The sequence below is a fragment of the Eublepharis macularius genome, chromosome 11 (genome assembly GCF_028583425.1).
Source record: "Eublepharis macularius isolate TG4126 chromosome 11, MPM_Emac_v1.0, whole genome shotgun sequence".
Lineage (NCBI taxonomy): Eukaryota > Metazoa > Chordata > Lepidosauria > Squamata > Eublepharidae > Eublepharis > Eublepharis macularius.
In genome coordinates, this window is record NC_072800.1 from 86148762 (window position 1) to 86175813 (window position 27052).

General features: G+C 47.5%; 1 protein-coding gene across 2 annotated transcripts in view; it reads right to left on the bottom strand.

Moving 5' to 3' along the window:
- Positions 1–27052, bottom strand: part of SCN5A (sodium voltage-gated channel alpha subunit 5) — a 306477-nt gene that overhangs the window by 272469 nt on the left and 6956 nt on the right. For both annotated transcript variants that reach the window (XM_054990894.1, XM_054990895.1), the window contains exons 3-4: positions 12473–12562; positions 6125–6253 (exon numbers count right to left, since the gene is read on the bottom strand). In XM_054990894.1, coding sequence (XP_054846869.1) covers positions 6125–6253; positions 12473–12562 — 219 coding nt within the window. The remainder of the gene's footprint in view (positions 1–6124; positions 6254–12472; positions 12563–27052) is intronic.

Below are 27052 nucleotides of genomic sequence, written 5' to 3' on the forward strand. Positions count from 1 at the left end.
TCTTCTGCACCATCTTGTATCAGCCTAGGCTCGCTCCTTGGGTTATGCTGGAAGATGTTTGTATGCCCCTGTGTTTTAAAAGCAGAGTCTAAAATACGAGCACACACTCCTGTCACTCACACAAGGGCAACACACTAGTCTCCATGCAGGATCTAGCTGTGGCAGCTAATTGAATGGAGAGGCAAAGTCATTGAGCGTAGAGGCAGACCAAGATTAACTTCTAAAAGGTCACAAGGACAGACAAAGCTAGAGAAGAGCTCGCCGTTGAACCAGAGAGTCAGGAGACAATTGACATGACCAAAGAGGCATAGCAGAGGCAAGTGGGAAGAATTTTCCTGGACTCTCTGGGACAAATGGAGTAAAAATACCGGATATATAAATGTCTGGTATTTTTGTGCGGGGGGCATCTGGGGCTGCACACGCAGGAGCAATTGGAGAGCCTTTCACTCCATCACTTGAGAGCCAGTTTGGTGTAGTGGTTAAGAGCAGCAGGACTCTAATCTGGAGAGCCAGGATTGATTTCCCACTCCTCCACCTGAAGCCAGTTGGGTAACCTTGGGTCAGTCACAGCTCTCTCAGAGCTCTCTCAGCCCCACCCACCTCACAGGGGGTTTGTTGTTGTGGGGATAATAATAGCATACTTTGTAAACTGCTCTGAGTGAGTGCTAAGTCATCCTGAAGGGCAGTATATAAATCAAATGTTATTATTATTACTTGGTCACCTGCCCAGGCTGCCCACCTTGCCTCCTGTGTGCTGGGGGAGTGGCCAACCAGTTCACCCATGCCCTACCACCTGGCCCCACAAATTAGCTGTTGTCTGGCAAGGCTATGGCATCTGGCGAGGCTGCAGCAGCCTGCCCTGTCTCCTGCTATGGTGGTGATAGCTGTCTGGGACTGCGTGAGCAGAAGCATGGATGGGGGGGCAAGCACAAGGGAGGGCACATGCAGCCGGGCTCTTGGCAAGCAGATCCCCCTGCAAAGGCTGAGGGTGGCACAATGGCCTCATTTCTGGAAGTGACATTATCATACTGGGGTCAGGAGTGGGCATGCACAAAGAACTATCCTCTGTTGAGTACCAGGGGGCAACCTCTCCCCCAGTGTCCTTTTAAAAGACCATCTGGCAACTCTAGCAGAGGCAGGCAGGAAGAATGAGGAACAGAGCTTTTGAGCTAGACAAAAACATCTAAACGGGAAGTTATAGAAGGACAGGACCGGGAAAAAAACAAGGACCAGTCAGAAACAGGAGTTGCAGTGTGTGGACAAAGGCACAAATCCTTTAAAGCTACTTGGGCCCAGGAAGGCTCACGGCTTTCCAGAGAGATACACCATTTAAAAAACAACAACACAGAAATAAGAGAACCACCATCAGCCACCTCAAGGTGCAGAAAAAAGCAAAATATAGCGAAGATAGGTGTGACACTTGAAAACAGCGGGGACCAAGAATAACTGAGAACAAGGAACTCACAAATCTGCTTGGCGCAGAATCACCTTCTTGGTCAGTTCTTAGGGACTACGACTGCCATTGGCTCTACATTCTGGCAACTACTGAGACTGGGTTTAGGTTGAGGGGGGCTGGGAAAAAATAGCCCCCTATGGCCCTCAGGTGAACATACAAACTGTCAAGGGCAGGGCTGTGTTGGGTTTTGTGGCGGGGTGGACAGGGAGTCCTTCCAAGGAGCTCCCCAGCCTCACACATCCCTTCCTTCTCTTCTGCCGTCTTCAACCCCGGAGCAGGCAAGGCCTAGGCTGGCTGCCACCATTATGTTTCTAGAGCTTAACTGGGCAAGGCCCAGAGCGCTCTCCCTGCCCCCCAAGACAATTCTCTTCTCAGTATGGCCAGATATGAGGCATGAGGGACTCTGCCAGAAGGAACCAAGAGACAAGTTTCTTAAACAAATACTTCGTCAGTTAGAAAATAGTTGTGAAAACAGAGCAGATGACCATAACGTTACAGAGACACACAGAAAAAGTCACACAGAAAACAAGCTGACGGGAACAACAAAGCCTCCTGATTCAATAGGCTTTACAGGACTTCTAACTGTAAGTAAATACCTGATCCACTTCTGGTAGGTCAGACTCACCCAACCTTGGGGCGAGGGATGAGGTCCCTTCAAAAGAGACACACTTCTCTCCAGCAGGGCTGGTTCCAGGTTTTGGGGGGCTGTCATGCCTCAGGTGGGGTGAGCCCCCTTACGCTGCCACCACTCTGGGATTTAGGGTCCCTTGGGAAGGCCCACAGTACCCTCCCAACCCTTCTGACGTCCGTAGCTTGTCCAATAAACAGGCGTGAGGACCCAGCAGAGTAACAACCCGGATGAGGGCCTCTCTCCCTAGCATAAACCTCCTCTGACCTGCTCCCTGGGAGAAAGAACTGAAGGTTTTCCCCTCCCAGACTTATATAGCACTAGCCCCGTATTCTGATTGGCCAAAAAGGGAGCCAAAACGGCCCAGGGGCTCCTGGGAATCGTGGGCAGGCCTACTCCCACTGCTAACAGGCTTCTGGGGCCTTGCTAGGCCTTCCTGGCATAGCCAGATCATGAGAGGGGCCCTGAGCAGAGAGTACTGAGGGCTCCTCCATGCCCACTACTAGGCTCCCCTTCTTGCCCTCCCACCCATATTCCTCCACCTGCCTGCACATCTACCCGTTGCCCACTCGCAAGCTTTCCTACCACCAGTAGTCACAGCTGCCCACGCAACCTACATGCTCTTTCCCCAATGTGCTGAGTGCTGGGTGCAGCTCGAAGCTCCGGTGCCACAGCCACTAGGAATGCTGACACTTCATGTACCACCCACGTGCCCTTCTGCAGCAGCCCCAGGCAGCATATGCAGCTGGGAGCAGAGATGACAAAACACTCATAAGCAGGCCGCGGAAGGGTGTGAGTGCAGGCATCAGAGGAGATGCGTAAGCAGGGAGTCAGCAGCTGGGGACCTCACCAGAAGCCCCAGGCCTTGACAGCTGCCCCACCTCACCATGCACTGATGCTAGCCTTGCTCTCCAGCGGCAGGGAGTGAACACCTCATTCTCTGCACAATGCCTTATATGGTCTCTGTCAAAGAGCATACAAGGAAGTGACATCACGCTGTCGCCAACAGCTGCTCCCCATGCCATCTCACTCCCGGTCTCCTGCTCCCCTAGTCTCAAAGCTCTGCCTCTTCATCAGTTATTGGCTGCTATTTTTCCCTCCATTTTCCCCAATCCAGTCCCAAGGGCGGGAGGGTGCCTGGGACTCCTAGGCCTGAAGGGAAATGGGAAGCAACTCCTGAAGCCTGAGTGAGAGGGAAAGGCTGTCTTGAAGCCTACAGGCCGCTTCAGCCCTCAGCTTCAGGCCTAGGATCACGATGACACATGTGGAAGCAAATACAGTTGCCAGTCTTCAGGGCAGGGGCTGGAGTTCTCCCAGAATTACAACGATACTCAGACAGGGTTACAATGCACACACTACAAACACCAGCAGGAAGAAAATGGGTTGAGCTAGGGACATGCTAGTATTTGCCATAATAGACCAGTCTCCACCATTCAAATCCAGCACCTAGCAAAGCAGTGCCATCTGCTCCCATCGCTGCGTGTTTTAAGCCTATAATGATTCCATCCCAAGCAGTGTTCTCGCTCTACCTCCCCTGGAAGCGTCAGTCATCCTGATGTCACTTCTGCCTCTGATTTGTTTCCTTGCGGAGACAGAAGGGGAGCCGTGCCAACACTACCTTCGACTGAAATTGCTCAACAAGAAATAATCCACCTACCCTGCTTCCCATATTTTTGCCTGAGAGGCCCTCTGATATTTAACAAGCACTTGGCATCCATTTCTGAAAGGGATTATGGTTATTTAATTTAAGCAATTTTAAGAAAACCTTATCTACTTGGAAGCCAGTTCTGTGGCGCTTCTTTGACTTACAGTGAGCCCAGATCGAATACACAGACCCATGCGCCCATCAGTGTACAAATTCTGGCTACTGGCCATTGCACTGAGTCTTGAGACAGAAAGATAAGAAGTGGCCAGTCTCAGGTTTTATACCAGGCAAACTACACATGGCTTCTACAAAAGAATCTTGGAAACTCTAGTCAGCTACGTATTCTGTACTTTGCTCAAGGAACTTCCCAGGGCTCCTCAAGGAGAGGGAATCCCTATTAAATATCATAAATCTGTAGCGTGAACATGCTCGTAACAATAGCAGACTATGAACTGTATGCCACAGTTGCTGGAGGTTTAAGTTAGACTTTAGCAGGCCCCCAGTAGCAGGCTGTTCAGATTCTCAATGTCAGCCAAAATCAGCTGGCTCAATGTCAGCTCAGTATCTCAGGCAGCCAAAATGGCTGGGCCTGTCTCACATGGAAGTTATGACATGAGTTTATCTTTTTGTTGATACCATCTGAAACAGCTGACCTGAAATACGTTTCAACAGAATGAAAGATTGTCCCACATGGGACGATGGATAGGCTTGCCAGGTTTCCCACTATGGTGGGAGGCAGTCCTGCTGGCAGCCTTCTTTGCCCATAGTGATGTCACTTTCAGGCAAGTGATGGAGGGTAGCTCTAGCACTCACTGGAAACTCCATGGTTTTACCATGGAGTTTCCATTAATTCCTTGAACAACCCAATGACACTTCTGGGTTTACCCAAAAGTGACACTGAGTTGCTCTGGGTTTACCCAGAACCAATTGGCTCTGGGTTTCATTATGTAACTGACATTACTCTCCCCCCACCCATTTCCCTGCCTCTTCCAACCCTCTTACTAGTTGTCATGCTTCACCTGGCAAAGATGGGAGATCAGTCAATAGATCTTTCACTGCATTTAAACTGCTATGAGCAGCGGTGGAGGGGACATGAGAGGGAAAGAGTTTAAACTTTCCCTCACGCTGTTTTTACAAACTCAGCCATCCCACCCCCCACACCACCTAATGTTGCTAGATCCCTGGTAGGAAAAAACATATAGATACCCGTATTGGAGTTTCTATACTTTCTCATGCATGACAGATAATTCCTTTAAAGAGAGGACCGAGGGCTCAATTAACACATTATCCTCATGCCCCCCCCCACTTCCCCTGTATGCCCCCAGTCTTGTTGATCAGATCTACTTAGGGAATTCCGTGTGAAACTTCATTCTCAGGTGTGCCTGGGTCCCATTAGATTGGAAATGCGCCATGTAGGGAAAGGGGGTATTAAGCCCCATGCTGCTTTTATAACCTAAATTGGCTCTGGAGAGTTGCTATTTGCCCTGTTGAGGAAACTTACGTATACACACATAACCCCAGTGATACACACACAACTCCAACAGGGATATTTCATGTCAGGAAAGCAGATTGGAGGGAAGGCATAAAATCCCCCTTCCTGCATGCTGAGCTCCCTGATCAAATCAGGCTCCTGCACACATGAGAATTATGTTCTAAGCAGCAAATTCCCAGAGCACATTTGAGTAGGCCTGCCAGGTCTCCAGCTCCAGTGGGATATCTCCTGCTTGCGGCCTGTGGTCCCCTACTGCCACTTGGGAGGAATATGGAGAAAATTGGCATTGCTGTGATTCTGCAACGTCACTTCCAGTTTTACCATAGAGTTTCAGTGGAATCCTAGAGTGTTGCCCCAACATGATAATGTCACTTCCGGGTTCACACCAGAAGTGACATTGAAGCATCGGAGCAACAGCAATTAACATGTTCCCAGCCCTCAAAAGTTCCAATGGGTGTCAGCACTAGGCTGGCAACCCTACGTCTGATCAATAGGTCCCTGGGCAGACATGGAGGAGACACAAGAACTTTGTAAAATGTGAATTGGCTCCAAGAGCTCAAAAACAGCACTGGGGCAAAGAGGCTCTCCACTTTTGCCGTTGAAGAAACTGCAGGATTTCCATTCAAAATTTTCCTCTAGTCCTATCTAGATCGTCACTCAGCAAAATCAGTGTTCCGTGGATTCCAGCAAAAAGCACAACTGGGTTGAATGGGTTGACAAAGGTACCTGGAAACTGGAGAAGGCCTGAGGAATTCAGCCCCAACCTCCATATCATAAGATCATTAAAAGCACAATAATATCTCTCTAGAATATCATGGAGAAGTAAACATGAGAGAGTTTTGAGGAACAGTTAGAGAAGAAATCTCAAATTTTTCAAAGAGGAATTTAAGAAATGGTACTTACGCCATGACAATAACAGAAAAATCCAGCCAGTTCCATGGATCTCGTAGGAAGGTGAATTCTGTCATACAAAATCCTCTTGCCAATATTTTTACCAATGATTCAAAAGTGTAAATGGCAGTGAAAGTGTACCTGTAAGGGGGTAAAGGTCCAAGAAAAAGTAAGAGCATTAGCAGATAATAGGGGGGGGGAGAGAGAGAGAGAGAATGGTATACGCACACATGCCTGTTCATCCAGTATCCAGTGTGTGATCTGCATGTGTGAAATAGCCGTTGGGGATCAAATACAAAACACCACCAAGCTTTCCTTATTGGCCAACACCGGTCAAACATAAAACTTTCCAAACATTTATCCATTCCTCGGCAAGTCATCAAAAGGACGTACATGCATATGTGAAATTGGCCTGCGAAGCACATCTCAAGGATGGATCTTTACACAAGGACTAGTAACATGCAGACCTCTTTCATATCAGTACCGGAGTTGCCAGGGTGTGGTGCACTGAACCATGAGGACGCAGCTAGATGATACATGTGACCAGGGCTTTTTTTCTGGGAAAAGAGGTGGTGGAACTCAGTGGGTTGCCCACGGAGAAAATGGTCACGTGGCTGGTGGCCCCGCCCCCTGATCTCCAGACAGAGGGGAGTTGAGATTGCCCTCCGTGCCGCTCAGCGGCACGGAGGGCAATCTCAACTCCCCTCTGTCTGGAGATCAGGGGGCGGGGCCACCAGCCACGTGACCATTTTCAAGAGGTTCTGGAACTCCGTTCCACCGCCTCCCTGCTGAAAAAAAGCCCTGCATGTGACACGAGCAAGCTTCTGGCCCTCAACCTTCCCTGCAATCACACATCACGTTGGGGAATTAGTTTCCAAGCAGTTCGGGCCCAATTCGACTTGGGAGAACAGCGCAGGGCAAGGAAGAGCTTCAGCGACCCCTGCCACGCAATTATCGGGAGTCAAAACAGCCATAGGGCATGGAGCGTTTGCCTTGATGTGGGGTGTCACATGCTGCCACCTCCACCCAATGATCACACTCGGCGAGCATAATTCCAGGGGTGCTTAAGGAAGGCTGAATTTTGCATACCCTGTCAGAAGTTTTAGAAGAAATGGCGACTTTTTGAGAGGTTCTGTGGGATACTTGCACAGGACAAAAGAACAGCCACCTCCCGAGTCTGAAACAGTGTGTTCTGGAAAGCGAAGAGAACTCGCAAGTTCAGCTCTTTATGAATTCTGCTTCTCTCCTTCCCACCCCTATGAAAGCAACCGGCTTTCGTCTTCCCTGCGAAGTGATGGCTTTCCTATTATCTCCTCTTGCCTGGCAAGATTCCTCTACCTCATGTGAAATAAATGGCAGTTTTAAGGCCTAACTTTGGCGGAATGAGGCTGGCTGTCCTCCTTTATGCTCTCGCTTCCAAGGCAAAGAAAGGAGACAAGGCTGGGGATTTAGTCTCCTGAAGCGTAATGTAGCTGTAAAAACCAGCTGTTGTGAGGAGGGGGTGTAATAAAAGAACTGAGAAGGGAGGATTTAACTTACTCCTGTACCATTTTCCTGAACATAAATAGGTTCGCCTTTTCCAGCTGCTTTAAGGAGACAATGTGGGTATTAGTTTTTTTTTCCCCCTGGAGGGTGAGAAATTAAGGGGGGAATATCTGGCTTAGCAAACAGTGAGGGAAGGAGTTTTTAAAAAGCCCCAGTTGTAAAACCTTAACCTACCCTATGGCTGCTTACTGCAGCCAAATGACAAGTCCGCAAATCCACTCACAGTTCCTGAATGCCAGTCTTTCAGATAGTATTTATTCTTGTTCTAAGCTTTGAAAAGGCCGGGTTGTTTTTAACAACAGTGCATTGCGGCTGCCAACAGCTTTCACTTCTCTTTGGTTGCCGGTATTTTTAACACCTCTAAGCAGCCGTGAGAGTTTCTTTAAACCAAGGCAGCAGAATAAAAACATTTTCAATAAATGGATGAGTAAAGCATGTGGATAATCAATATCAAGATGTCTGCCTAACCTGACACGTGCCTGTGTGTAGTCTGGAATACACCTGAGTGTAAGGATTGTCTTTACTGCCAGACTCTTTGGCGAGTGACTTCGGCAGTCAAACTTTTTGTTCACCTGTGTGGTTTCATTATTGCTGCCAGGGCTTTTTTTCAGCAGGAACGCGGTGGAACGGAGTTCCGGCACCTCTTGAAAATGGTCACATGGCCAGTGGCCCCGCCCCTGATCTCCAGACAGAGGGGAGTTTAGATTGCCCTCCACGCCACTCAGTGGTGCAGAGGGCAATCTCAACTCCCCTCTGTCTGGAGATCAGGGGGCGGGGCCACCAGCCATGTGACCATTTTCGCCGAGGGCAACCCACTGAGTTCCACCACCTCTTTTCGCAGAAAAAAAGCCCTGATTGCTGCCTTGAATGTCTAAGGGAATCCAAGTGTAGCAATGGACAAAAAAAAAATAGTCAAGCAGAACTGGCAGGCTTGTAATGAATGCCCATGCTGCCGCAACACCTCCTGATAAACCGGGCAGTCATTAAGTCAGGCATGGAAAATATCGGCCATCAAATAATATACCTGCTGCAATCAATGCAAAGACGCATTATGAATTATGGAGCATTCATTGTGGCTGATTAGATCGGATCGCCTCTCCCCAAGGAGGCTGTCGCAGGACCTTTTTCCAGACGATCAGGCTATAGAGCATAGTGTATCCATTTATGTACCCCACTGTCATTGCTCCTTTGTTGGAAGGGATCCTGTTTTATGGGAGGCAAGTTGGGAGCCTCCTTTAAACCAGTTAAAATGGAACTTTAACATTCAGGGGTAAGTATATCTCTGGATATCGGTGCAGGCAGGCTGTGGTCTCTGTGCCCCTGCTCGTAAGCACTCCAGGACATCAATGTGGCCATTATAGACGACAGGATGCCAGAGTAGACAGACTATTGTTCTCCTCCGGCAGGGCCTTTCCTATATTATTCTTGGTGGAGCCAGTTTATTAAGCCCTAATACCACTACAGGCGTTCATAAGGAGTCCACCAGGAAGAGTTCGGATACCTTTTCATTATTTTCTCCCTTCTCTACCATCTGTGTAGACTCCTGCAAAACCAATCTGATGGAAGTACCAATCCAACATACTCAGAGTTTTCATTATCTGACTGCTCTCTCAGCCTCTTTGGGTAAACAAGTTGTATCTTTTTTATATATACGATGCCACTTTTGTAATATTTCCTGCAGCGTAAGCAGCAATAAGAGAAAATACAGACATTGCCTTGAAATTATGGAATCAGATCATGGGAAAGATCATTTTGCCAGGCCTCAAGCTAGCGCAGCTATGTTCTAGAGGAAGAGGGAAAGAAAAATAAGATCCTAGGTGGGAGATGACTAAAAGGCCCCTTTCTCTAATCTAGGGATGGGGGATCCCCCACTCCCACCCTCCACCTCCTGCCACCACTTACTTGGCCTGTGGGCTGGGGAGGCATCAGAATGAGCCTCCCAGGTATGCTCCCAGGGCGGTGTGACAATGTCACTCCCAGGAGCAATGTCATTGCTCCGCCCCGAGAGTGCTCCTGCACTTTGCAGCTGGCGGCTTTTGGCCCCAAACGATCCAAATCGGGCACACAAGGAGCACAAAAGGAGCGAAGAGAAGGTGAACGCCAGGTCCCCTCCCTCCCACCGGGAAGGTAAAGAGACCCGGCAATCCCACTGTAATCCCAAGAGGTCACAACTGAGACATCAAGAAATAAATCTCAAATTATTTTTCATGTCTGTGAGGTTTGCAGAAGCTGTGGCCCCCGATATGAAGACGCTGCTTATCAATAGGTTCAGCGTTTAGAAAGGGAGAGATATGTCACAAATTCTGAGCAGCGTTTCCACCTCTCCTAGAAGTCGGGGCCTGCATGTTCCAAAGGATCTTGACTCAAAGGAGGGCATTTTGTAGTCTTTCCCTCCGGCGCCAGCCACCGGGAGCAGATGGCTGTGTTTATCATCTGTCAGTCAAAAATAAAAAGTGTGTGCTGGTTGGCTCAATGAGCCACGCTAATTGTTTAATGCACTGCACTTTGATTAAGCTCCTGCATCTGCTATCCATTTCCATAACTTGGAGAAAGGCAAACTTGCTGTACTTTAAAAAAAAAAGAGGAGGGAGAAGTATCTTTTCTTTAAAAAAAAGAAGAAGGGGAAAGGTCATCAAAAAGTGTTAGTTTTCCTAAAGACTTGTTCAGCCACGCTTTAGAAATGTATCTTTATATACCGATTTTCCAAATTCTTCACTTTAGCAGCACTCTCTAACATGGACTTCCGGGCATATGTACAGGACCCAGACGCGGACTGAAGCTAGAGTGAGTAAGCTCTGCCAAGCTCATCATATTCATTTCTCTACTTCTTCCCCCAGTGCATTCTGGAAATCAAAGTTCCCAGCGCGGAGGCCATTCATGATGTCACCTAAGGTAATTAAGTTCAGAATCTAAAATTAACTACACACATTAGGGATGCCAGCCCCCCCCCCCGGTGGCAGCAGGGGATCCCCCACTCCCTCTCTTCACCCTCCAGCCCTGCTCACTTGGCTGGCAAGGGGGAAATGAGGGGGGAGGAAGGCTGAGAGCCATCGGAACACCTGTGAAATGGTGCGCATGTGCGCTGTGGAAGCCCTAGTGATGTACTTCCAGTTGAAGACTGGAAGCTATGGGGCCTCAGCAGGGCCAAATCAGCCCCAAACACAGCAAAAATGCTATGTTTGGGGCCCATTTTGATCCCACTGAGATCCTGTAGCTTCCAGTTTTCAACAGGAAGTGACTTCATCCGGGCCTCTGGAGTGTGCACATGAGCATGCTGCATCAGGCCCCTCCACTGCCTGCCTGAATACCATCCCCCTCTTTCAAGGTAAGGGGGGGAGGTGGCAGTCCTAACACATAGGAGCACCACCAATCTCTCACCCTTGAGAAATTGAGGAGCAGGAGAAAAAATGGTCTCTGTAGTGACACTCTAGGAATTTCTTCACATCGCTATGATCTTTACCATAGAGACCAGGGGAAATTCCCAGTGTCGCCTGAAAGGGACAAGCACACCCTCTCTAAACTCCACCATCTTCAAGTACCACCCCGCAAATATTCTGGCATTTGCTTAGGCAGTGTTGGGAACGTTGCTCTACCACTGCCTTGTGCAGTCAGCTATTTTTTCTCCCATATAAGTCAACGGTTGCCATCCTCCCGACTGGGAAAAGAGAAGGACATGGAAAAATCAGACACGCCAGTAGTATCAAATGGAGCGTTGGCTGTGAATGATGCCCATTCATGGGAGCATAGCAAATAACGCAGAGCATGAGTTGGGCAGCGCGGCAATCATCAACTTACTTACTACGCCTGGGTTCACACAGGTGAGAAACAACCTGGCAAAAACATTAGTCGAGGACAGACATTGCACTGGAGCCAGTATTAGGAAGCAGACGTCAGATCAAAGCAGACAACACACAACTGAAGGCCAATCTGCACCGTGCGGCTCTAGATGCTCTTAGTCGGCCACCACGGCCCGCAACCATCATTATGCATAGGAGACACCCTGGGAAATGAATGTCTCTTTCCCACTGGAACATTCCCACATCAGAAGCTGGCCATGTGCTGGTCACATCGTAATCCTTTCCACACAACCAGCGGATGCACCGTGGCACTGAGGAAAGGACTAGCAAAGATTTGGTGGAGCCCAGGTTGTGGTGAGAGAGTTTCCATGTTTGGGCCACGTTTGGTGGATAGGAGACGAGAATGGTTTACCCCAAGTTGTATGGACACCCAGGACTTTGTCACAGCCCTCAAGCACCCACGAGGTTCTCTGAACCACATAGATGGGTTAAGTGAGCTGCCCAGTTTCAAAAAGGGAAGGACCAAGTAATATCTGAAGGAATATGAAAACGCCACCTTGACAGTAACCTGGAACGTTATGAAACTTAAGAGGTGCAAGAAGGTGGTTCCATGGGACATGCAGCTGTCAAAGATGGACTGTAGGGTATTTCAAAAAGGCAACACTGCTCCCAAAATAGTGTGAAAACAAGAAAAGCACACGAAAAAAGACAAACTGAAAAAGGCCTTTCTAGTTGATAAGTTTAGGACTAGTTCATACAACTATCAAAAGACAGGATAAAAAATTGGGAGGGGAATGCATCAGGTCACATTGCTGTTGGGGGCCTGCATGGCTGAATGGGGGGGGGACCTCCATGCATGTAGAAAACCTGCAGGAGAAAGGAAAAATCAGAACTGGATGCAATGCAAATACTTTTAGTCCCCCAAAAGAAGCCATGGGAGGATAGCCCCAACAACCCTAAACCAAGCGACAGGAGAATAGAAAAGAAACAGAGGAAGGGGGACATCAAAGATACTTACTCAACATATTTAGCCCACTGGGGGATCTCCCGTTGTGCCATGAACACACAATTGGTCAAAATAGTGCACATAATAAACATACTGAATAATGTAAAACAATTAAGGAAAGAACTTTAAATAAGTAAAAACATTTTGTTTAAAAAAATGTAATTTATCATGTTACACCTTTGTGCTAACAATCTCATAAGGGGCGGTCTTAGTGATTCTGGCTCTCTGGGAAGAAGTACAGGATGGGGCCCCAGAATCACTGCTACTACCAGTGCTGCCCCCACCTTCTGGGGTCAAGCAAGGACAGCCCTCTCTTTGTGTTAAGCGGGTAGGAGGTGTCACCAGAAGCCGGCAGCCTTAGAGCCAAGCTACAAGTGACGCCTGACACAGGTTGGACCCTTGTCAGCTTCCCTCAAGTTTTGATGGGAAATGAAGGCATCCTGGTTTTACAGCTTGGCTCTCCATTACAGCTGCAAGACCAGGATGCCTGCATTTCCCATCAAAACTTGAGGGAAGCTGACAAGTGTCCAACCTGTGTCAGGCGTCACTTGTAGCTTGGCTCTGAGCCCCAGATGGAGATGGAGTGGATACAAACCACTGAGCCGGCAGCCCAAACCCTAGACAGGTCAGGCAGCCCAAAACTCAGACAGCACAGGGGCAATTGGTGGCAAAAGAAGCCTAATCTCCCGCCCCCCCCCCACATTTAGGGATGGGGTCATGGGCGCTTGGGCCTCCCTACAGAGAAATATTTTTTGCACTTGGCCTTTTGTACGAGGTGACTGAAAGAAGCAGATAAAAGCATTTAATCTGACACGTGAGTCACATGCAGTGTCGTAGAGCTCACTATATCCGGTTTTACTGCTGGTTGCTGTGTGCAAACCGAGAGCGCCGGGATGACCTGTGGTGTTACACAGGATGGTGTGGAACACTTCCCGGGTCAAATTTTTAAACCGTTTATAGAGTGGTGACATTTATAGGACTTGGTGCCATTCTATGGGGAGAATTATACTTCCCAGCAGCCAGGAACTGAGACTTGCATAAATTTAGATGGTGCCACATAATTTTCAATAAGTGCAGCTAAGTTCCTCATTGGTCCCTACAGTCACTCAGTACTGACTAAGCAAAATTTAGCAATTCAAGATCTCTCCCTAACACTCAACAGCAACTCCAGCCTTCAAAGACCAGAAAAGCTCTGAAGTAGGGTAAATATATATCTCACATAAAGCTAGTATATATTGTATAGTATATAGTATATACTGGTGCAGTGAACATAGTGTTGACCAGCGCTTTTTTTCAGCAGGAACACGGTGGAATGGAGTTCCGGCACCTCTTGAAAATGGTCACATGGCTGGTGGCCCCGCCCCCTGATCTCCAGACAGAGGGGAGCTTAGATGGCCCTCTGCGCCACTTGGCAGTGCGGAGGGCAATCTCAACTCCCCTCTGTCTGGAGATCAGGGGGCGGGGCCACCAGCCATGTGATGATTTTCTCCGAGGGCAACCCACTGAGTTCCACCGCCTCTTTTCCCAGAAAAAAAGCTCTGGTTTTGACTATGCCAAAAGGCAACAGCTCTCCAAGAACTCAGGGAGAGGTCTTTGCCAAAACCTGCTCCTGGAGATCGTTTTCTTAACTGGAGCACCTGAGCAGCTGCCCCTGTTGCCCTTTAGCGAAGACCGTACCTCAATATCACAACCCTTTCAAGTTCTGTTAACCAATACCAGCAAATGTGATTTCAGAATAATCTAATGTGGAAGGTCTTTTCTGTGTTGGTCCCTCTGTTCCCACACATCTTCCTACAGCTGCTCACCCCGTACCTCATCTTGCTAGTTTTAGATGCCAGGTGAAATCCTCTTTGTTCACTCGGAATTTTTAAACGTTTCTTTTGAGTTTTTGCTTTGCCACTTTTGTGTCTGTTCTGTTGTCAGGGACATAGGTATGCTACGAGATACGTCATTATGCAATATGTATTGTCTTCAGTTACTTGTATTAATCACGGAAGCCGGAGTTTGCTGCTAGCTATTGCAAATGATTGCAAGCAGTTGTAAATCACTGATTATTTACCATTGTTTTAATTGTTGATTAATATAAGCGACCTCAAAATCCATTGGCTAAGAGCTTTGAGGAGTATCAATATTTTCATAAATAAATATGCAAAACCTCTAAAGTTAGAAACAGGGACTAGAGTCAAAATTGAACAACAAAGGCAGCTGAATTCTGCAAGCAAGAGAAAATTATCCGACTATACAAATTATGCAAATATTACTTGATTATTTGAGTATAGTCAGACATTAAAATTTTATTCATTAAATGCAAATTCCTCTTAAGAGAACATAGTTAATTTATCTGCTATGTTGGACAGACACTCTGCTCTATCATTTTGAACTTGAGCCTCTGTGCCTCGCTTGTAGTGCTACTGGAGAGATTGGTGGGTAGGGTTGCCAACTCCAGGTTGGGAAATTTCTGGAGGCTTGGGGCGGAGCCTGGGAAGGGTGGAGTTTAGGGATGGATGTAATGCTATAGAGTCTCCTTGCCAAAGCTGCCATTTTCTCCAGGACACCTGATCTCTATAGTTTGGAGATCAGCTGAAATTCTGGGAGAACTCCAGAGACTAGCTATCCTACCAGAGGAGTTAGCCATGTTAGTCTGTAGTTGCGAAATAGCAGAGAGTCCAGTAGCACCTTTAAGACTAACCAACTTTACTGTAGCATAAGCTTTCGAGAGCCACAGCTCCCTTCGACAGATGCAACTGACGAAGGGAGCTGTGTGACTAGCTATTCTACATGAGCCACTGTAGGAAACAGGTTGTTGGACTTAGGTGGACCTAAACAGGGTAATTTTGTATGTTCTATAGTCTCAGCTACTAGCAGTAGTGAGGAAGGGAAAATGGGGTTTAAGATCTAACAGCAAGTAAGCAGAAAATAGGTTACTGTTTCCAAAATATCAGATCGCCATGGCTCCTTTTCCTGAACTATAATGGAAAGCACACTACATTCTTCCACCCCAGAAAGACCATGTGACAATGGGGACATAAAGGGCTTATGTGTTGGGCTAAAGCCTGGGAATCCTTGGTTCAAATTTGGCGAGGAAGGGAGATACTCAGCCCATCATTCTCTCATCTTAGCCTACCTCAAAGGACTGTTGTGAGGATAACGCCGGTGAGAAGGATTATGTACATTGCTATGAACTCCTTGGAAGATGGGTGCTCAAGGTCCTGAAGTTTTGGGGATCTTGGAGGGGAAATTTTGAGGGTGGGGTTTCCAAATTGTCCCCCCTCCTCCTTCCAGGATTCAATGCAAGCCCTATCTTGCAAGAGAAAGATGGTAATCACAAAGCAGAAAAAGTACATTCCCCTAAGCTCTTACCATTGTTCTACACTGGCTGGCTTGTAAATCTCTTTCTGTGTGTATGTGTACACATACCTGTAGAAAACAGATTAAAAACAAGCCAGCCATCTCAAAAAGTCCTCTGAAACAGAAATGTTTCTGTTTCTTTTCCAAGAGTTGTAAGCAGAGTATAGACCCAGAGGAGTTAGCCATGTTAGTTTGTAGTAGCAAATAGTAAAGAGTCCAGTAGCAACTTTAAGATGAAACCAACTTTATTGTAGGATTAGCTTTCGAGAATCACAGCTCTCTTCATCAGATGCAACTGACGGAGAGAACTGTGGCTCGTGAAAGCTTATGCTACAATAAAGTTGGTTAGTCATAAAGGTGCTACTGGACTATAAGCAGAGTATGCCATTCCACAAAGACAGGCACCGTCACCAAGAAGGCCCTGCTCGTTGCGTTTTCTAGTCTTACTTCCAAAGGTTAAGCATCAACAGATGATGTAAAAACACAGGCAGGACCGTATGGAAATCTGACACGACCATGAATGTTTTGTTGAACTCTGTCTTAGGACTAGTTTGGAAAAGCACCATGGTGGTGTTGCTGATAAAGTACCGGACTTGGATTGAACCTACTGAGATCAAACATCTCCTCAGCAGTGAAACTCACTGCATTTCTTCGGGCCACTTGCCCTGTCTCAGATTAACCTACCTCTCAAGGTTGTTGTCAAAACTCAGGGGGGGGGGGTCTTTGCATGGACTCCCAAGCATTTCTTCGGGCCACTTGCCCTGTCTCAGATTAACCTACCTCTCAAGGTTGTTGTCAAAACATGGACTCCCAAGCTTCTTACAGGACAAAAATATAAGAAACATTAAATAGTAATATTGTATCCTTACACTTTCCCTCCTCTTAGAACCACTGGGCTGTTTTTTGTTTTATTTTAAAATATGCATGGGTGAAATGACATCCATACAGAGCTATATACCAAAATAAATTAGATGTGTTGGGGGGGGGGGGGATGCATCACAAACAGGACGAGAGCAGAATCCAAAGAAGCCAAGTTTAGCTTCCGTTAAAATAGACTAACAAAGTGTCTGTGCTGAATAAGTGCACAGGTGCGTTGGTGCAAATTCAGCATAACAGAAAAAGGAAAGAGGAAGAGTGCCACTGCCTATGTCTGGGAAGAGAGGCAAACGATGGATAGCTTTGGCCCATTGAATGAGCTCTAAGCTGATTTTAAAAAAACTGTATGCATTTTGTAAGTGGAAACCTAAAAAGGTGCCACTCTTCCACCAGCATACATTGGTCCTGCAGTGTAGTATCAGCAAAAGAGGCCCCTAACCCTAAGACAGGGTCCCCAACATGGTGCCTTTAGGTGCTACAGCATCAATTGACACCTTTCCTGGAGCCCACCAAATGTTTTCAGAAAATCGGCAGGGCCAGGTGGGGCGTCTGCCCAGCAGACTTCTGGTTGGTTGGGCAGATTAAAATAACATTGTTTGTGCAGCAGCTGCCAACACAGTGATGGTTTTATTCTCCCTCTCTCTTATTTCCCTATGTATTTTTTTAAAAATTATCCCTTTTCTCCCCTCCACTTAGGCTTCCTCTGTGTGTGGCTGCACCTCCCGCAGCAGCCATTTTGTGGTTGGCTCCACCTCCAGTGGCAGCCATTTTGTGTTTCCATCCAACACACTGTGAGTGGAACTACAAGTGACAAAAGGCACAGGTTGGGCACTTGTCAGCTTCCCTCAAGTTTTGATGGGAAATGTAGGCATCCTGGTCTCGCAGCTTGGCTCTCCGACTACTGTCCAGTGGACTTTTCAACTGTCACTTGTCCAACATTCCGCCAAGCTGCCTACATTTCCCATCAAAACTTGAGGGAAGCTGGCAAGTGTCCAACCTGTGCCTTTTGTCACTTGTAGTTCCGCTCTGTGTCAGAATTCCAAAGATGCTCACAGGCTAAAGTTGTCGACCCCCCCTGTGGGGGCAGGAGATCCCCAAGCTTACTTGGCAGGGGGACCCCCGCTCCCAGCCTCCTTCCCCTACAGGGGAACAGGCCTCCAGGCTCCCACACTTTGCACCGGGCCGATTTGGGCCACAAACAGGCCGATTCTTTAAGAATCAGCCCCAGCAAAAAGCATGGGTGCACTCCTGGGGCCTGCGTGATGAGGGTGTCCATAAAGTAAGTGCCAGTTTCCTCCCTCCCACCAGGAGGGTAAGGGAACCTGGCAACCCTACCGCAGGCTCAAAAAGGTTGGGGACTCCCCCACCCTAGGAACTTACCTTCTAGATTTAAATAACAACAGAGAAATGGAGAAGCAAGATAACAAGGAGTGAATACATGCAAACTCCATTATATGTATTCTTAGGACAGCTGAGGATAAGAACTGTTATATCAGAAGTTTCAGTGGAAAGGTAGGTATGGGACATTTTTAAAAAAGGAAGAAGAGATGCGATATGACTGTTCTGGAAGCCAGTGTGGTGCAATGGTCAGTGGACTGGATTGTGATCTAGGAGGCCTGGTTTCAAATCCCTGTTCAGTCAGGAAGCAAACAAGAACCAACCCTTTGGCCAGCCATACTTTCCCAGCCTAACTACCTTGCAGGGTTGTTGAGAGGCTAAAATTGGGAAAGAAGGATCATGTATGCTGCTACCCTGAGATTGGCATTCAGCCGCCCAGAAAGCTCAGGTGCCAATACATTTGAGGAGTGAAAAACAGGTAACCGGCAAAATTTCCAGCTCACCAAAGAATCCAATGGGCTGGACTCACATTCTGTCTCCTCCTTCCAACCCATTTGAAAAATCAAATATGGAACTTGAATCTGCTGCCCGGTGGAAAAGAGTTTTCTACAGCACAAACGCAATCCCCTTTAAGAAAATGGAATATTTTCTTGCATTCCCCAAATCCAACATTAAAAAAAAATCTGCTCAGTTGCTAACTAGCCTGGTTATTCCCACACGGACACTTAGAAACCAATAATTGGACTCCGGGGGCCCAGTCATCCAAAGCCTGATTCAAAAACATTTTCCACTGCTGGGACATATTCCTCCCCATGAATGGCTGCAGAGAAGAGCAGGTGGTTACCCCCATTTTCTGCTCTTATTATTTTATGAATGTTAACCTCTATAATAGGGAGAAGCAACTGGAGGATTGGAGCCCCAACGGGGCTTCTAGTTTGGTCCTCAGAAAAAAAAAAACCCTTCATTCCTTCCTTCATCCCCCTTAACTACTTTCTCCCATGTGAGTCAAGAGCTCCTTTAGGGACTCACTCCTCCCTGGGTGAACAGCAACAGAGAATCTGTCCGATTTTGCCTCCGATCTTCCTCAGGCAAATAGAACCGAGGCCGTAAGGTGCTGAAAGGAAGAACCTTTGTTTGCTACTCACAATGCAGTGGGCAAGGGGAAGGGTAAAAGTGACCTTTGTGCCTTGGTGGGAAGAAGTAAGCCCTGACCTGGATAGACCAAGTGAGCCTGATCTCGTCAGATCTCAGAAGCTAAGCAGGGCCAACCTTGGTTAGTAATTGGATGGGAGACCTCCAATGAAGACCAAGGCTGCTATGCAGAGGCACCTCTGTCAGTTTCTTGCCATGAAAACCCCATCAGGGCTTTTTTTCAGCGGGAACACAGTGGAACGGAGTTCCGGCACCTCTTGAAAATGCTCAGCAATAGTGCGTGAAAATAATATGATTTCAAAGAAGCCCGTGTGTTTCTTCCTCATTTCCCTCTCGAGAGTTCCGTCACCTCTTTTCCCAGGAAAAAAACCCTGGTCGCCGTAAGTCAGCTATGACTTGAGATCACTATTCACCACCACCCTGAAGCTCTGTCAAAGCCTCTGGGGCAGATCACAGGGGGAAGGGGGGAGCTTTGAAAGGATTGGCTGAAATGGCTGGAAAGTCTTTTGAGGGAGAGAAGCAGCAATTCTCTCTAGCCTTGCATTTATGGCTCTAGAGCTACCAGGTTGCCCTCTCTGATTAGGGGAATTCCTGGAGATTTGAGGGTGGTACCTGGGGGAATTTGGGAAGGGAGCTGAGCAGAGATACGAGTCCACCCTTGGAAGCTGACTTCCTGTTTCATGGAAGTCCAACTTCCCTGCGTGGCCCCTCTTAAACGACCCGAACAAGTTCCTGGGAAGTGGAGGGGCACTAGGGACAACGTAAGGGCAGCGCTGGAGGGCTGCCAGAGGTGGAGAGAATTGCCCCCCTCTTGTGGACGCTGATCTTTTTGACAGGGTCCGACTCAATGTGTAATACTTAGGAGTAGTGGAGTGTATAAGCCACAGTGTCATTTAACTGGAGAAGAGAATAGTTGAAATCCTCTTGTTGAAGGTATATGCCCTGCAAAAACCCGGGAACTGGCCCTGCCTCTTTGGAACAGGTGCACATCCTCTATCATAGAATCATAGGGTTGGAAAGGATCCCTGAGGTCATCTAGTCCAACCTCTGCACCATGCAAGATATTCTCAACTACCTCCACCCCACATCCTCAGTGAACCCTGCTCATGCCCAGAAGATAGGGGAAAAAAACTCTAGGATCCCAAGTCAAACTGGGCTGGGGGAAATTGCTTCCTGATCCCAAAGTGGTGATCGGCATTACGCTGGGTGTGTAAGAAGGGGCCATAAGAACTAAGCACTGATATAACCCTTCCTGCCCTCCTTCTCATGATCTGCCCAGGTTCACAGAATCAGCACTGCTGTCAGAGGGCCATCTAGCCTCTGTCTAAAAACCTTCAAAGAAGGAGAGCCCACCACCTCCTGAGGAAGCCTGTTCCACGGAGGGACTGCTCCATCTGTCAGGAAGTTCTTCCTAATGTTTAGCCAACTTCTGTAGAGTTGGGATTAGAAGGCATTATTTCTAGGCTTAGATTGCCTCTGACAAATACATTCTCCTGAAAGTGTCTAAACTTCTATATTGCACAGAGCTATGGTGTGAAATTCCTTTGCAAGACAGAACGCCTTTTCAGCCTAGCTCAGAGCGAACATCTAAAATAATACAACACCAAGCTTTATTTTCATACAGTGTCCCAGTTGCGGGTCCCTTGCTACCGAGACTGAGGTGAAAGAACAGACTCCAGTTCATTCCAAAGAGATCTGATCCAAATTTGGACGGGAATCGAAACGTTCCAAAGGGTCTGGCAGACTACACTTGGAATTACATGCAGCTCTCAAATTCCTCAACTCCTTTATTTTTTAAAAGACTGACAAATTCAGTGCTAAAATCTCCAAAGCGGAGAAAATGATCAATAAGACTTCCACTGGTTAAAGGGCAAGAGTGAAGTGCCCCCCATAGCCCCTTCCCTAGAATAAGTGGCACCAGGCAGTAAACACCGGAGGATAAATTTTGCAAAACGAGAGACGAACGATGCAAAATTGCTCAATCTGTGATTTATGCACTTCTGGGATTCTGTTGATTTTTACGTTGAAATTTGGGTCACCTTAATACAGATGCCGGTGGGGTGACAAAGCCCTCACCACCCATTTCTATGCTTTTTTGAAATATAACGCTGTCTCATTAAATACAGACTTCCCTTGTAAACACACTCCCGGCTAAAGGTTACGGAAGCAAAATGCAGGCTTTGCTTAGTCACAGGCGACATGCATTTTAATAATCGGTTTAAAGCTGCCCAGAATTCCAGTGCTCTGTGGAATTAGAGGCACTGAGCCCATGCTTTCATATACAGATATGGGCACGTATATTAATGTTCCAAAGTAAAGAGGTTAGGTAGCTCAGAATCTTTTAGGCTCCAGGAAAAACCCGGGCGCTTTCCAGCTGCACCTAACAAACTGCCTTTAATCCTTGCTTTAAAAAACAACAACACCTACAGTTATTGAAGAAAATAAAAAAAGAACAACATTAAAATCTCCCCAGACTGCAGTTGGGAAGAAAGAGAGTCTGAGGATATGAAGACTGCAAAACGTGGATGTGAAAAAAAAAAACAACGGCTTTTTCCCTGCCTCACATTCTCAGGCTGATCGTATTGACAGCATCCACAGAGCAAAAAGCTGCCGCCTCCAGGAGTCCCAGGAAATGTCATGAGGTGTATTTGTCTTGTAGCCTTTGAATATAGTTGGGAGCAAGAAAGCTGACCCCCCCCCCACCGCCATCTCCAAGCAGGGCAAAGCAAACAGCAAAACTAAACCAAAAAAGCAACTTCGCCTTTTGACTGGGGACGCTACAGCCGTCAGCCAGGGTCAGTCTTCAGTGCACGTATTGTGCCTGAGCTGATGTGGCCAAGGATTCCGAATTCTCCTTATGACTGACCCTAGCCTATTTTATTTCCTCTGTGTGTGTGTGTGTCACAGTGTAGGGGGGGGGGGGTGATCATCCGCCTCTGAATGTGCAAAGTCTCTCCTATTGCTCAAAGGAAAAAAGCCGAAGATGCTTCGGGAAGTGCAATGTCATGTCTAAACATAGAGATTTGTGCGCAAACGCTGGCAGGTCCTGCAGTGAAACTGACCTGCTCTATAGCCCTGCACAGCTTGCTGTGGATGAGGCTTCTATGCGCTCAGGGCAGAAGATGGGTAGCTTCTTGGCAGCGTTTGCACGGGAAATAAATAATATGACACCAACACTGAATTCTTCCAGCTCTGAAAGCTGGACAGGGCAAGGGAGCAGGGGTTCGGGTGGGGGAGAAATAAGTTCTGCCCAGTCCTGTCCTTTGTTTTCCATCTCATCCTCGCTGTGACAGGTGATCTTCCTGGCAGTACAGAGGGATCACAAAAAAGTTCATTCTGCTTAAAATTCATGCCCAGTACTATACACATGTGCAAAATGCCTGTGCAACAGCTCAAAATATCCCTTTAAAACTGATTTTTACATGTTAATTATCTGAGTTGCAAGTAGGCCAGATACTTTATTATTACTGTTGTTGCTGATATCATTTATAATCCGCCTTTCTCGCTGAGACTCAAGGTCCTGTTGGTTGCTAGCGTCACTGGAACCTGGCAAAGCCGATAAATGCAGTACCATTTGTTGCCACACATATGGGTGGTGCTAAAGAGCAGAAAAGAATAGCCCAGGGTTATGCTGCCTCGGTCTCACTAGCAGATCTTCTGGTACAAGGTGCTCAGCACTTTACAACATTGAGGGAAGCGTGAAAGAGTTTTCAATATGATTCGTGACATTTTTCAGTGCATTGGGTAATGCCATACATCTTAAATGGCATCCAAAACCAGATCCTTCTCCTTTTATTTCTGCACTTTTCTCTGTAAAAACTCAGAGGAAAAGAGCAGTTTGTTGGTTCATCTCACTGCAGGAGATGGCCCTTCTGGATGGCCCTCTGTACCAAGTGGAGTTTGACATTCCTCTAATTGGAAGGAATGCAAGTGAAGGTAAAATAAAGTGGCTCAGAAAAGCTTCGGCTCCATCAGCAAACCACCCGCTTGGAAGTCTGAAAGCCTTCAGCCTCATCTCTAAGTGAACTTCATGCAGAGAAGATGGTGAAGAAGCCGAGAGAGAGGATCAAGAGGAGGTCAAGGAGAACCGAAGCAGGCACGAAAATAGACCACAGAAATGGCAATCGAATCCAAGAAGAGCGCCAGGAGGCGAATAGCCAAAGATCCTTCAGCCCTAGAATCTGCTTTCAGTTTCGGGGCTCAGCAATGAATGCATGAAGTAATAGTGGTCACTTCCTGTAAGCATGTGCAGAGAGCATTTTCTTTACTGCTCAACTACATTTATAACTGGGATTAGGAGGACGAGAACAGGGCCATTTCCGCATGGCTTACCTCAACCCGGATCGCTGCACAACATGCAAAAAAAAACCTGCGGAAGATCGTGTTTTCTCGCGCAAGTTTTGCGCAATGTTGCGCAAGAAAACGCGATCTTCTGCATTTTTTTTGGCATGTTGCGCAGCGTTCCAGGTTGAGGTAAGCCGTGCGGAAACGGCCACGGTCAGCGGGCCATTACGAACTCTAGCACTTCATTTTGGAATTAACTGTTCTCGATCTTAATATGCCAGACATAATCCCTGCCTCCCTCCCCCCACAATATTCCCTGTGTTGAGGTTTCCTGTTTGTTTCTCATTGCTAGGGCTCAACTCCTGAAGCAGTTTTAGTGTGTGTCAGACCGCTGGTCTCGTCTACCCTGCCTGCTAACATCTCTCCCAAGTCTCAGGCAACCGTCTTTCACACTGACTACTACTTGATGCTTTAAAGTGGAGATGCCGAGCATTGAACCTGGGATCTTCTGTACACTAAGCAGATGCTCTACCGTGGTGTCACAACCTCGCCTTCCCACTCATCTCTAGTGTTCTGCATTTTGCAACGAATCACAAAGCCGCGTCATCTCATTGCTTCAGTCTTCGCCTCACCCTCTATCCATTCTTTTCTGTCTGCAGTCTGCCCCACAACAGTTGCTCTTACTTCTACTGTCCTTCTCACTTCATTAATTTTGCAAGCCCAAAACTTGGTATCTTGCGCAGAATTAACCAACCTGAGATTCCCAGGGTTTCTCAGGGATTCTTGAGAGATGCCACTCGTATTTTGCTGCTCAAATAGACCTGGCCTACTGTTTCTCAGAGAAAAAGAAATGCAATATACTTAAGGAGTCTAGATATACCCAGCAGAAGATCCAGAAAGATATTATTGCTCTGGATAAAAGCCGTACTGCTGGAATAGATGTAAAAAGAGACAAAGAATCTCTGTGTTCGGAGCAGAGTTGGTCCCACTATCTTTATCCAAATGACAGAGTCTTTTCAACAAGACATGCTCCTCCGCATCCGTTATACACTGATAGTGGTAGGTGAGTATTAAATAGAAACTGATATGTTAAGAGGGGTAGGGAGTCCAAAAGCGGGTATTAATCAACAGTAAACACCTGTCTCATGTCCAAATGGGAGATCACCCCAAGGTCTCTTGTTTCTCGCAAGGGGCATATCCTTTGCGGCAGAAAGTTCAAAGCTCACCTGCATTACAGGATAATATTGACCAGCAACCATGTGCCTCACAGAGGACTTCTACTAATCCAGGAGAAAAACGTCCATGGAGATAAGAGGAAAACAACAAAGAAGCTTTATGCAGTCGCTCAGGCAGGGCACTGGATATGGTGAGCCATGATGTGGCCTTCCAACTTCATAATTCTACAGTTCCATTAATGTTCTTTACAGTGTTTCCCACTCTGGATGGAAAACCAAAGAGATGAGATGTTCCCACTCCAACCAATAGATCCAGTCTTCTTTGCTTACTTCTCTGTTTGATCAAACACTTGCTGATTGAGGGTTTTTTTGCCGGAGTTACTGACCTCCTACGCGGACAAGCTAGTCTTGGTTGGTTAAGAATCCCCTTGATAGAAATGCCTTTCATCGACAGGAAACAGTGTTCTGCTGGACACAGAGATGAGTCACCAACCTGCTAGGAGGATGGGATTCTTCTTCTTCTTCACGGTTGATGGTCAGTCCAAAGATGCTGGCACTTCAATGGAAATGGTCATTGCTAGAACAACACCTTTACTGAACTGGTGGTCTCTTTGACTCAAGTTCACATTCCTGATCAGTGTCGCTAGACAGACATGGGCCAGTCAGGGCACAGCAGCATTGAGGGTGGTCAGCTCTAAACCAGGAACCAGCAAGCAGACTGACAAACTGCAGGCTAGTCAGATAGGGTTCCCAGGTGCCCACCGGTGGTGGGCAAACTCCCGGGGATTTGCCCCCTCGTCCACCAATTGCCTAGTGATTGGTGGGAGGGGGGCAAGCTTCCGGAAGTGATGTTGTCATGTCACCCACGGGAGCGTTCCCACACTTTGTTTGGGGCTGAATCGGCCCCATGTGGAGCACGGGAGTGCTCGCGCGGCCAGCATGGTGGCGTCACTTCTGGAAATGATGCATTCATGCTGACTTCAGGGCATGCACACATGAAAGAGGACCTCATACATCACACAAGGTAGGTGCCAGGGACTCCATCCTCCGGACAGGAGATGAAGGGTAACTGGTAACCCTATCAACAGGACCAAAAATCAGCAGCTGAGGCAGAGCCAGCCTGGAATCAACAACTGGTGAAACTCATTTGATCGTTCCCAGCCCTCCAGCATCACCCACACCCCTGGAGCACCGCAGACAGAGGTTAAGGACAGGCCTGCAGGAGAGATGGCAAAGTGCATGCCTCCTGACCTGACACCAGTTGCTTGTGGACAGTGATAAGGAGTAGCCACAGGATAACTCCCAAGCAGCTGGCTGCAGGCCCAACCCTCCGGTACCCAGCTTTAAAACCCAGCCAAGGAAGATCATGAGGTGTGGAAGCAACAAGTTACTACCCCTCTGATACCTGCATTGGAGCTTGCCTTGTTTCCTGCAACTCCTTGGGCCGGCCCTCACTTTGCCTTTGCCTAGCCCTGGAAGTTGCCTACAGACAACTCTCGGAACGCCTGACCTTGTATTCTGGATTGCCCCTTGGACTAGGCTACCACCAGCTTTTGGACTCTGTGCTTTTGACTTAGGACTGGACCTGGACTACGCTGCTGGGACTAGCCCCTTGCCTGAGTCCTTCACGCATTGGGAACGAGGCCTGTGCCATCTTGGCCTGGCACCCGACATAGATATTCTGCCAGTAGTAGGAGCCATGCTTGAGCAGTGGCTAGATAACAACATAAGAAGAGCCTTGCTGGATCAGACCAGCAGTCTATCTAGCTCAGCATCCTCTCTCACACAGTGGCCAACCAGTTGCTATGGAGACCCAAGAGCAGGGAATAGAGGCCGAGGCCTTTCCCAGAAGTTGCCTCCTGGCACTGGGATTCAAAATGAGGAGGTTCTTTTTAGTCTCCGTGGCTAGTAGCCACTGATAGACCTGTCCTCCACGAATCTGTCTAATCACCTTTTCAAGCTGTCTATGCCTGCGGCCATCACTACATCTTTCGACAACGAATTCCACATTTTAATCACTCGTTGTGCCACATCTTCAGCCATTATTTATTAATACATTGAGATATTTGAACCCCACTTTCCTCCCCAACGGGGCTTAACATTCTTCTCACTTCTTCCATTTTATCATCACAACATCAACCCTGTGATGTAGGTTAAGCTTTGAGAGGGTGACTAGCCCAAGGCAACTGACCCAACAAGCTACCACAGCGGAGTGTGGATTCAAAGATGGGTCTCCCAAACCCTGTCTCTGCAACCTTGGTCTTCTTTGAAAGTCTCTCATGCAGAGGCAAGCAAAAGCAAACCACCTCTGTTAGTCTGTGGCCTTGAAAACTCTGGCAGGGGTCACCATAAGTCAGCCATGACTTGATGGCACTCTCCACTACCATGTCTTAACTAGCTGCTGTAAGACAAGCAGAAA